General features: G+C 49.5%; 1 protein-coding gene across 1 annotated transcript in view; it reads right to left on the bottom strand.

Annotated features, from left to right (window-relative positions):
- Positions 1–716: 716 nt before the first annotated feature.
- LOC122922677 (sodium/hydrogen exchanger 2-like) overlaps positions 717–12,227 on the bottom strand; it is a 42,846-nt gene continuing 31,335 nt past the window's right edge. The window contains exons 10-12 of the mRNA XM_044273374.1: positions 6,216–6,326; positions 5,749–5,809; positions 717–1,138 (exon numbers count right to left, since the gene is read on the bottom strand). Of these exons, the coding sequence (XP_044129309.1) occupies positions 1,050–1,138; positions 5,749–5,809; positions 6,216–6,326 (261 nt within the window). The 3' untranslated portion in view covers positions 717–1,049. The remainder of the gene's footprint in view (positions 1,139–5,748; positions 5,810–6,215; positions 6,327–12,227) is intronic.

The raw sequence follows: 12,227 nt of genomic DNA, 5'->3' as shown, positions 1-12,227 counted from the left end.
AGAGGCGGCGAGCAGTCTGCGAATCACGCGGTTGTCAGCGCAGTTGTCAGCGCTGTCAGGGACCAGAAATGACTCAGCGAGCTTTGCCTTGAAAGGAAACAACCGATGAGAAGGCGTTTTCAGGACGCCGGGGGACCGCGCCGGAAAGGACTGTAATCCGACAACTGCCGGATTGTCAGACACTCTGGGTTGTCAGAGTAAGGAGCGGCGCTGTACACGTGAAACCTGCTTCTGTCATTTAGTGAAGATGGGTGGGGGGCGGGGGTCCTCGGGCGGCTCCTCCGGTCCAACCTGAAGAGTAAGAACATAAGGACCATGCAGGCAGTGGTCATAGGGCCCCGGGAAGGAAGGGGCCCATTCTAGGGCTGTGCACACATACCAGAGGGGGGGCCCAGACATCCGGTGCAATGCGCAGGGGGACGCCCCCAATGGATGGGTATCCGTTCAGTATTCAGCCTGACACATAACCACCCCTTCATTAGCCACTGGCCCCAGGAGCTTACAATCTAACCCTCCCCCATACTAACATTGGGTTCATGGACGACACAGAATTCATATGAATCAAATGTAAACATTTATAATTCAGGATAACACCCATCATCCACTCAGAAGTCATGTGACCTGAAAAGGGGTAATATACAAAATGCTACATTGTTTCATTATTGTAGAGGAGACGCCCATCACTGGTGTAATATTAGGGGGCGTATAGGGGGGACCCCAATATAAGGAGGTAATGGGGGCTTCAGGACCTTCACCTATTATCCAGAGGGGAGGGAAGATGGAGGGGCGACCACCTGGACCGAAGAGCGGGGGGTTTGTTACAGTGTATCCACCAGTCTAGACTCCAGACTGATACATTATACAGGGATTGTGCAGCTCACAGATGACTATGTGACTGGACACATTGTAACAGACCCTCAGCTACGAGAGCAGGACCAGGTCACTGTGTTATGGGTCCTCTATCTACAGATTTGGCGCAGTGACATCATCGATGTCCGATTGTCTTCTGCAGGATCCGGGGGTCCAGGGCGGAGGGGCAGCGGGAGGCCTCAGGGCGCTGCAGTCACCGTCTCCTCTGTGTCGTCCTCACTCTTGGGGCTCGTCCTCTTGTAACTTTTTGGGGTGTCACCAACCCCCACTGTCGGAAAAACACAAAACCAGTAATGTGGGGTCAAGGGTCACAGACTGGAGGAGATCACATCAGCTACTGGATGCCAGTGATTCCCACCCTGAAAGGAGCCCCCCCAAGAGAGACATCCACACTCAGAGCCCCCCCAATAGAGACATCCATACTCAGAGCCCCCCGCAAGAGACATCCATACTCAGAGCCCCCCGTAAGAGACATTCCTACTCAGAGCCCCCCCCCCCCCCCCCCCCCGCAGGAGAGACATCCATACTCAGAGCCCCCCGAAAGAGACATGAGACATCCATACTCAGAGCCCCCCGAAAGAGAGACATCCATACTCAGAGACCCCCGCAAGAGACAGCCATACTAAGAGCCCCCCCGCAAGAGACATCCATACTCAGAGCCCCCCCAAGAGAGACATCCATACTCAGAGCCCCCCGCAAAAGACATCCATACTCAGAGCCCCCCGCAAGAGACATCCATACTAAGAGCCCCCCCGCAAGAGACATCCATACTCAGAGCCCCCCCCAAGAGAGACATCCATACTCAGAGCCCCCCCAAGAGAGACATCCATACTCAGAGCCCCCCATAAGAGACATCCATACTCAGAGACCCCCGCAAGAGACATCCATACTCAGAGCCCCCCATAAGAGACATCCATACTCAGAGCCCCCCATAAGAGACATCCATACTCAGAGACCCCCACAAGAGACATCCATACTCAGAGCCCCCCATAAGAGACATCCATACTCAGAGCCCCCCATAAGAGACATCCATACTCAGAGACCCCCGCAAGAGACATCCATACTCAGAGCCCCCCGCAAGAGACAGCCATACTCAGAGCCCCCCGCAAGAGACAGCCATACTCAGAGCCCCCCGCAAGAGACAGCCATACTCAGAGCCCCCCGCAAGAGACAGCCATACTCAGAGCCCCCGCAAGAGACATCCATACTCAGAGCCCCCCGAAAGAGACATGAGACATCCATACTCAGAGCCCCCCGAAAGAGAGACATCCATACTCAGAGACCCCCGCAAGAGACAGCCATACTAAGAGCCCCCCCGCAAGAGACATCCATACTCAGAGCCCCCCCAAGAGAGACATCCATACTCAGAGCCCCCCGCAAGAGACATCCATACTCAGAGCCCCCCGCAAGAGACATCCATACTAAGAGCCCCCCCGCAAGAGACATCCATACTCAGAGCCCCCCCCAAGAGAGACATCCATACTCAGAGCCCCCCCAAGAGAGACATCCATACTCAGAGCCCCCCATAAGAGACATCCATACTCAGAGACCCCCGCAAGAGACATCCATACTCAGAGACCCCCGCAAGAGACATCCATACTCAGAGCCCCCCATAAGAGACATCCATACTCAGAGACCCCCGCAAGAGACATCCATACTCAGAGCCCCCCGCAAGAGACAGCCATACTCAGAGCCCCCCGCAAGAGACAGCCATACTCAGAGCCCCCCGCAAGAGACAGCCATACTCAGAGCCCCCCGCAAGAGACAGCCATACTCAGAGCCCCCGCAAGAGACATCCATACTCAGAGCCCCCCGCAAGAGACATCCATACTCAGAGACCCCCGCAAGAGACATCCATACTAAGAGCCCCCCCGCAAGAGACATCCATACTCAGAGCCCCCCCGCAAGAGACATCCATACTCAGAGCCCCCCCCAAGAGAGACATCCATACTCAGAGCCCCCCGCAAGAGACATCCATACTCAGAGCCCCCCGCAAGAGACATCCATACTCAGAGCCCCCCATAAGAGACATCCATACTCAGAGACCCCCGCAAGAGACATCCATACTCAGAGCCCCCCATAAGAGACATCCATACTCAGAGACCCCCGCAAGAGACATCCATACTCAGAGCCCCCCGCAAGAGACAGCCATACTCAGAGCCCCCCGCAAGAGACAGCCATACTCAGAGCCCCCGCAAGAGACATCCATACTCAGAGCCCCCCGCAAGAGACATCCATACTCAGAGACCCCCGCAAGAGACATCCATACTCAGAGCCCCCCATAAGAGACATCCATACTCAGAGACCCCCGCAAGAGACATCCATACTCAGAGCCCCCCGCAAGAGACAGCCATACTCAGAGCCCCCCGCAAGAGACAGCCATACTCAGAGCCCCCCGCAAGAGACAGCCATACTCAGAGCCCCCGCAAGAGACATCCATACTCAGAGCCCCCCGCAAGAGACATCCATACTCAGAGCCCCCCGCAAGAGACATCCATACTAAGAGCCCCCCCGCAAGAGACATCCATACTCAGAGCCCCCCCGCAAGAGACATCCATACTCAGAGACCCCCGCAAGAGACATCCATACTCGGAGACCCCCGCAAAAGACATCCATACTCGGAGACCCCCGCAAGAGACATCCATACTCGGAGACCCCCGCAAGAGACATCCATACTCGGAGACCCCCGCAAGAGACATCCATACTCGGAGCCCCCCGCAAGAGACATCCATACTCGGAGACCCCCGCAAGAGACATCCATACTCGGAGCCCCCCGCAAGAGACATCCATACTCGGAGCCCCCCGCAAGAGACATCCATACTCAGAGCCCCCCATAAGAGACATCCATACTCAGAGCCCCCCGCAAGAGACATCCATACTCAGAGCCCCCCGCAAGAGACAGCCATACTCAGAGCCCCCCGCAAGAGACAGCCATACTCAGAGCCCCCCGCAAGAGACAGCCATACTCAGAGCCCCCCGCAAGAGACAGCCATACTCAGAGCCCCCCGCAAGAGACAGCCATACTCAGAGCCCCCGCAAGAGACATCCATACTCAGAGCCCCCCGCAAGAGACATCCATACTCAGAGACCCCCGCAAGAGACATCCATACTCAGAGACCCCCGCAAGAGACATCCATACTCAGAGCCCCCCATAAGAGACATCCATACTCAGAGACCCCCGCAAGAGACAGCCATACTCAGAGCCCCCCGCAAGAGACAGCCATACTCAGAGACCCCCGCAAGAGACAGCCATACTCAGAGACCCCCGCAAGAGACAGCCATACTCAGAGACCCCCGCAAGAGACAGCCATACTCAGAGACCCCCGCAAGAGACATCCATACTCAGAGCCCCCCGCAAGAGACATCCATACTCAGAGCCCCCCGCAAGAGACATCCATACTCAGAGCCCCCCCAAGAGACATCCATACTCAGAGCCCCCCGCAAGAGACATCCATACTCAGAGCCCCCCGCAAGAGACATCCATACTCAGAGCCCCCCGCAAGAGACATCCATACTCAGAGCCCCCCGTAAGAGACATCCATACTCAGAGCCCCCCTCAATAGACATCCATACTCAGAGCCCCCCGCAAGAGACAGCCATACTCAGAGCCCCCCGCAAGAGACAGCCATACTCAGAGACCCCCGCAAGAGACAGCCATACTCAGAGCCCCCCGCAAGAGACATCCATACTCAGAGACATCCATACTCAGAGACATCCATACATCTCCACCCTGAGCCGCCTCTACGAGAGACATCTATACCCAGGGTCCCCCGGAGGAGAAGTCTTCACCCGAGCTCCCCTGAAAGAGACATCTTCACCCTCAGGCCCCTGCGAGACACAGCTACAGCCGGAGCAACCCCACAAGAGACATCTCCGCGCTCCTACACTGGGGGCCACACTCCCAGATGCTCCTTTGCCCAGTCTCTGCTCAGGTTACTGGGAGTGCACATTGAGGTGACTGGTGTCAGGAGATCAGAGAGACTGGCTGAGCGTGGAGGAATCTAACAGCCTCCTTGATTTCTCTAGATTCAGTGTTGATAGGGTTAATGACCACTTCCTGTTTCTCAGCTGTTGCTCAGTGGTCATCACTTCTACCCTTTATAGTCTGACCCCTCCCTTCTGACTATGCGGTAGATAGCTTCATTTGATTTTGGAAAGAGCTGGAGTGTGTTTCTCCCTGAGTTTCTGCGCCTCTTTCTACATCAGAAGCTAAGTGTCTCGCCTGTTTGTATTTTGGCTTTTCCCCTTGGTTGTTACTTGGCCTCAGGGAGACGCTTGTTCCTTCTTTTGGGAAGGAACGGGTGGTCTCAGCCCTGCCAATATCTTTAGGGCTCCTCAGGGTCTCCAGGGCTTCCAGGTTCCTGTGTATGGGCATCTCTACCTTCAGGGGGTGCCCATACGGTTAGGAGTCAGGGCTAGGAGTAGGGTTCTTTAGGTGGTGACCCTTTCCCTTCCCTAGCGTTGAGGCCTAGTGGCTTTTCCCTTCCCCCTGGTTGTCGGTGTGGTGTTTCCTCCTATACCTCATCCGAGACAAGAAGTGAATGGGACGGGGGCTTTGGGGCAGTGATTTATCTGTCCTGGGGGGAGGTCATCAATATTTAAGTCCTGGACAACCCCTTTAATACTGAGCCGCAGTGGGTAAGTCTGAATGAGCCCCAAGCTGGACTATCCCATGCGGGGTGCACCACCAATGAGGCCAGGTGAGGCGACTGGGAGGGGCAAGCGGAAGAACCAAGGGCAGTGAGCGCTTTCATTGAGGCAAAGAGGTTAGGTTAGGAAATTGGCTTTGGGGGGGGGGACGTTTAAGTTTTCGCCTCAGGCAGCAGAAAGGCTGGTGCACCCCTGATTCCATGAGATGCCTCCTCTCCGATCACTCACCAGTTAATGAGCGCAGTAATTTCGGCCTGGTCTCGGTTCCTCTGTAGATCACAGACGCGCTCTGTAAAGAAAAGAGCTTGTGTGACCGTGTGTTATACTATACCATACCCACAGGACACGGCCATCACCTCGGACCCCGCCACATGCAGGAAGCATGGCGGTCACATTCAGCCCTCCCACCTTATATGGTTGCAGGTTCCTCGGTGACAGGACCCTCCCAAGGGGCGACTATTGGGGTCTGCACCACCATCGGACAGCGCTCCCTGCATACAGTGCAGAGGAGAACCTGCAGATCCGCACTGCTCTGCCACCATCTAGTGGTCAAAGTGCAAACTGACACCAGGAAGGTTCACCGTCTACATCTGTCAATGAGCTGCAGTCAGCTGAGGGTTTGTTACAATATATCCTCTAGGACAGGTAAACAGACCGATACACTGTAACAGAAGCTGCTGCTGCAGCAATCTCACCTGCTTCCTGCCGTCACTGGCACGGAGGCTCTGGTTGCGGCGGATCAGGATTTCCTTGGCTTGTTTGGCCCCGAGATCTGCAGACAGCGTGTGCCTGCTGTACAGCGTGTTCTGTAAGGACGAGAGGAGCGTTCATTAACTGAAAATGCTCCACTCACAGCCAGAGCTGCATTCACAATTCTGTATGCTGCTTATAGCAATGTGTGGACAAATATGCCTCTGACACCTCCAGATAGGCTTTATATCAGCCATAGTGCATTGTGGGAGCTGTAACTATCGAGCCACCAGGGGCATGTGAAGACATACTGCTTCAGAGCTAGCAGGAAACCAGCAGATTGCAGCTCTGGAGGTAACTGGAGTATGAGATATGATATAATATCAGAATTATGAATGCAGCTCTGGAGGTGACTGGAGTATGAGATATGATATAATATCAGAATTATGAATGCAGCTCTGGAGGTGACTGGAGTATAAGATATGATATAATGTCAGAATTGTGAATGCAGCTCTGGAGGTGACTGGAGTATAAGATATGATATAATGTCAGAATTATGAATGCAGCTCTGGAGGTGACTGGAGTATAAGATATGATATAATGTCAGAATTGTGAATGCAGCTCTGGAGGTGACTGGAGTATAAGATATGATGTAATGTCATAACTGCAGCTCTGGAGGTGACTGGAGTATAAGATATGATGTAATGTCAGAATTGTGAATGCAGCTCTGGAGGTGACTGGAGTATAAGATATGATGCAATGTCAGATTTGTGAATGCAGCTCTGGAGGTGACTGGAGTATAAAATATGATGTAATGTCAGAATTGTGACTGCAGCTCTGGAGGTGACTGGAGTATAAGATATGATGCGATGTCAGAATTGTACAGACTAACCCAACCAGGTATTTCTGGTAAAAACTAGATCGATAGTAGAGTAACCCAATAAATGAAAACATAGATTAACTAATGCGGGCGACCTTATTAAGACTTTTATTAACTATACATAAAAATTGGCCCGTATTAATTGATACAAATACAATGGAAATTTTTAAGAAAAAAAAATATGAAAAAGAATAAGAAATCACGGTGCCCAAGTAACAGCAGCCGCGAAATGTGCGTCAGCACGACCCGACAGGACCGAGGATAGCTGCTACACTAAAATGGCTATCTACCAATCTGTCCCGTAGACTGGGGCCCCTTCGATGGATAATTTGCGGGGTCTCTGAGACCACTTATTGAATATCTGGGTCTAGCTGGAGAAGGCCCCAATGCTTCGAGAGGACCCCCCTCACCTCTGTAGCCGCCTCATCACAGGTGGCTATTAGCCGGATCAGATTGCCCCCCACTTTTCTGCACGATCAGCAGTACGGACCCTCTTTAGGAGACCCCTTTTCACGGAATCTCTGCCGCAGGTCATCAGCCTGTGTTTTAAAATCCCAAAAGGCTGAACAATTCCTTCTCATCCTGAGGTATTGTCCAAAGCGAGATGTCCAGTTCGTGGATGTTGGCTTCCTGGAAGTTCTGCTTTGGATCTCGCCATGAGAGTCTCTTATCATCTCAATGTCAAGAAATGGAAATGTCTCGAAAATCAGAGGAAGCGCTCTCACCGATTCTTCAAACTGACCCTCATCACCTTTCCAGATCAGATAGACATCATCCGCACTCCTGATGTGTGCAGCGGGTGCCGCTCCAAATACATTAGTCCTTTCCCACCAGCCCAGGAACGATGCATACGATGGGGCACATGAAGACCCCATCGCGGTGCCGCTGAGCTGGTCGTAGAAGGTGCCGCCAAACAGAAAGAAACTCTGTGTGCTGTCCGCATCCGTTGCTCCGTTCCGTGGCCCTGCAAAAACTATGAGTCCCGTCCTATTCTTGTCCGTTTTGCGGACAAGAATAGGCATTTCTATAATGGGCTCCTGTTCCGTTCCACAAATTGCAGAAGGCACGCGGGCGGCATCCGGTTTTTGCAAACCAAACAGCGCGGTCGTGTGAACAAGCCCTAAGTGAGGGTATACCGGAGTAAGGTAAAGGTCCCTTTACAAACCTTAAAAATAAAAGTCTTAAAATGCCACCCCCGGGAGACCCAACTGCATAGAGGGCTTTGTGAGTCGGGTCTCCCGTGATTTGGAGAATCAAACGACCGCGTTTCAATTCTACTAAATCTGAGTATAAAGCCCATCAGATCTAGAAAGGGATAAGGACATAACAATAAACCCTCTGACAACGGGGGGACATTGCGATTATGGACACGGTCATGGACATGGGGATAGATGCACCTCGGAGACGCTCACATCTCCTCCTTCCACATCTTAGCAAAATAAACTGTTGAAAATCCTACGTGCGGCCAAAGCGGACGATTTAATTTCGGAAGAAGAGTTTGACTTCATGTATAAAAAACATCCCACGATAGCAACCTTTCACAGCCTACCCAAAATCCACAAGGGAGCGGCCCCGTTAAATGGCCGCCCCATTGTGTCAGGCGTAAATAGCCTTAGTCAAAATGTAGGGATCTACGTGGACCGAGCTCTCGCAGCGTTTGTAAGAGCACTGCCCTCGTGCACGAGAGACCCAGGCGATCCGGGATCTATCTCGTTAGAACAAGATGTATCCTTTGCATCTATTTTTTCTTCATATTTGAGACATACCCAGGGTAAGGTTTATCAAATAGCCTATTTACAGACGCCTATGCAGGCGCTGAACCTATCTTGTCCCAGGGGAAAATGTAATACTTCACTTATATTATTATTTGGGTTAAAATACCTGATTTATACCTTTATTTAATTTTACTTGATGAACCAAATAATAGAGAAAGATTAGAAATACAGTGAACACTCCACTGCGTGGTCAGATGATGGTCGGTGAGTCAGGCGGGAGAGCACGTGCGCTAGCCCTCACCCCGGGCACTTATAGGCAGTTGGCTGCCTTCATGTCGCTTGCAGTGACGCCTTCACCGAGGCTGAGTTGTGGGAGCTGAACTCACTCTTCCCACTAGGGATGAGCGGGAGGTGCCATATTCGATTTCGCGATATTTCACGAATATTCAATTGAATATTCGTGTTATATTCATCGAAATCGAATATTCGTAATTATTCCAATTATCGCTATTAATATGCGATTTAATTAATCGTGTATTGCAATTTTTTTTCTTAGGCAACGTTCCTATGACATTGACTATGGCTAGGCTATATGTGTATTTTACGAATATTCTTAATATTGCTCTAACTTCGTCTTTTAGAATATTCGTTATATTCTAAAAGACGAAGTTAGAGCAATATTACGAAATTTTGTAAAAACACATAGATTGTAATTCGGGTAATATACTGCTATAATCCTTTTTTTTTTTGTTGTCTAATTTTTTTTGCCTCTTCAGAACTTAAGTTTTGTTAAAGATGTGCACTATAAAAAAATACTATAGCAGTATATTAGCTAAATGTGTATTTTACGAAATTTCGTAATATTGCTCTAACTTCGTCTTTTAGAATATTCGTAATATTGCTCTAACTTCGTCTTTTAGAATATTCGTAATATTGCTATAACTTCGTCTTTTAGAATATTCGTAATATTGCTATAACTTCGTCTTTTAGAATATTCGTTATATTGCTATAACTTCGTCTTTTAGAATATTACAAATATTCTAAAAGACGAAGTTAGAGCAATATTAAGAACATACGTAAAAAGTTGAAATCACAATTCGATTATTATAACTTGAATAAATCGAATTGCGATTTCAACTTAGCACTGCTATATTCCATAGTAGGCTAGAATTAACGAATATGGAATATAGCAGTGCTAAGTTGAAATCGCCATGCGATTACTTCGAGTTATATTAATCGCATCGCGATTTTAACTTGGACCTGGTTTACTATGGTTGGCTTCAATGGCTTGGTAGAATTAGCGAATATGACGAATGTATTCGTCATATTCCACAAAACGAAGATATTCTCCATCTTCCTTTTAGCTACCTATTCATCAACTTCGTGAATTCTAGCAACCATATAGGAAAGTTGACTATAGAGACAGCGAAGTTTAATTCGCTATGAGATTATATTACTTTGCTTTTTTTTATAAATAGAATAATTATAATAATTATCAGGTATTATAATTATTCTATTTATTTTTTAAAAAAGCTAAGTAATATAATCGCATAGCGAATTACTTATAAATAAACAAATGTTAAGTGGGCTCTAAACCCTACTGCCCTATAATACTACATAGATGACTGATGATCTGTAATAGCCAAGTGTCGCTCACTGCTGAGATGTTGTATCTCTTAGGTCCTGTATTGACTATAGTGCCTCAGCTGTATAATTTAAAGGGGGGGGCACATGGGATGATGATGCAGAATTAATCTGCCATGGGATTTATAGTACCATATCTACGCGGTGCCTCGGCTATATGGTTTTAGCGGGGTTTCCCAGGCAATGGTGCAGATATAGTGCCCCATGGGGGTTGATCCATATTGCGGCACAGGTCACACTTACAGTACTAGTACATGCTGATTGCTACTATAAGATACATTCTTAGTCTGATTAGTAAGGTGGAAAAACCTCTATTTTCAAAACAACGTGATCTGTAGATAAGGAGCTCAATATTTTGGTTCTATACACATAGATGTCAACTGACACTTGAGCAATGAAATTTTTATTAAAATAAAGATAACTAGAACTATCTAATAGTTTATTGCCACCTACATCCTCTCCCTCGTTTTCACAGGAAAGCGGTAAATGCAAATCCCTCATTAAGCCCCTTTGGACTGAGGCTATCAAGTCCATAGATCCATCTTGTTTCTTCTTTCAGAAGGATAACATCAAGATCCCCCCCTTCTGGCGCCTAGACTCTTTTTACAGATGCCCCAAAATGTGAGCACTTTGTGATCTCAATCATGAGGAGCCCTTACATGTCTGGAGACTGACGTGTCTGCCTTGGTGTTGATGCTGCGGATATGCTGGCAGATCCTTCTCCTGAACGCTTGGGACGTCTTACCGACATATATCTTGGGACATGAGCATTGGGCGGCAAGTACTTTGCCTTTGGTCTTACAGTTTATATATTGTCTGATATGCAGGATTAGTGAATGATCGACATCTTCTCACAACAGGGCAGAACACGCAGTCACCACACGGGTAGGTGCCCACTATTTTAGATGTTAGCCAGGTAGTCTTTGGTGGGTCAGGGCCATAGAAGCTATGGACCAACACATCCTTCAGATTCCTCCCTCGACGGTAGGTGACACTGGGATTCTGCGTGATAACGTTCCTGGGATCATTGTCTGCCCACAGGACATGCCAGTGTTTCTTCAGAATCCGAAACACTTGATTGTTTTGGGCATCAAAGGTGCCGATGCATCTAACAACTTGTGCCCCCGATGTCTTTGGTGCAGCATTTAACAGTTCTGTCCGATTGATATTGCTTGCTCTAGCAGATGCCTGAGGCAAGACCTTTTTGGGATATCCCCTTACTCGAAAACAATCGTACAGGGTATTACTCTCTTTAGTAAAACTGGCATCGTCTGAACAGTTCCTGCGGGCTCCGATAGACTGTCCCACAGGTGTCCCCTCTCGGAGTGGTTTCGGGTGGTAACTATTCCACCGCAATAAATAGTTTGTCGCTGTGGGTTTCCGATGGATCTCGGATTGGATGTGGCCATCAGGGTCCAGGAAAAGTCTGAGATCAAGAAACGTGATTGTGTTATCATCGATCTCAGAAGTGAACTTCATCCCAATGGAGTTTGTGTTAAGGCTGTGAACAAATTGGTGACATTTTTCTGTGGTGCCTTCCCAGAGTATTAGTACATCATCAAGGTACCTGCCCCAGAAAAGTACGCGCTGTGTGAAATCAGAGTATTCATGTGTAAAACAATAGAGTCCTCCCACCACCCTTTGCATCTACTGACGTTGCGGTGCTGCACTCCTCTGTCCGCCGCTCCACTCCTCTGTCCGCCGCTCCACTCCTCTGCCCGCCGCTCCACTCCTCTGCCCGCCGCTCCACTCCTCTGCCCGCCGCTCCACTCCTCTGC

Source organism: Bufo gargarizans, unplaced genomic scaffold (genome assembly GCF_014858855.1).
Source record: "Bufo gargarizans isolate SCDJY-AF-19 unplaced genomic scaffold, ASM1485885v1 fragScaff_scaffold_5_pilon, whole genome shotgun sequence".
Taxonomy (NCBI): Eukaryota; Metazoa; Chordata; class Amphibia; order Anura; family Bufonidae; genus Bufo; species Bufo gargarizans.
This window is presented reverse-complemented; position numbering and strand designations above follow the sequence as displayed.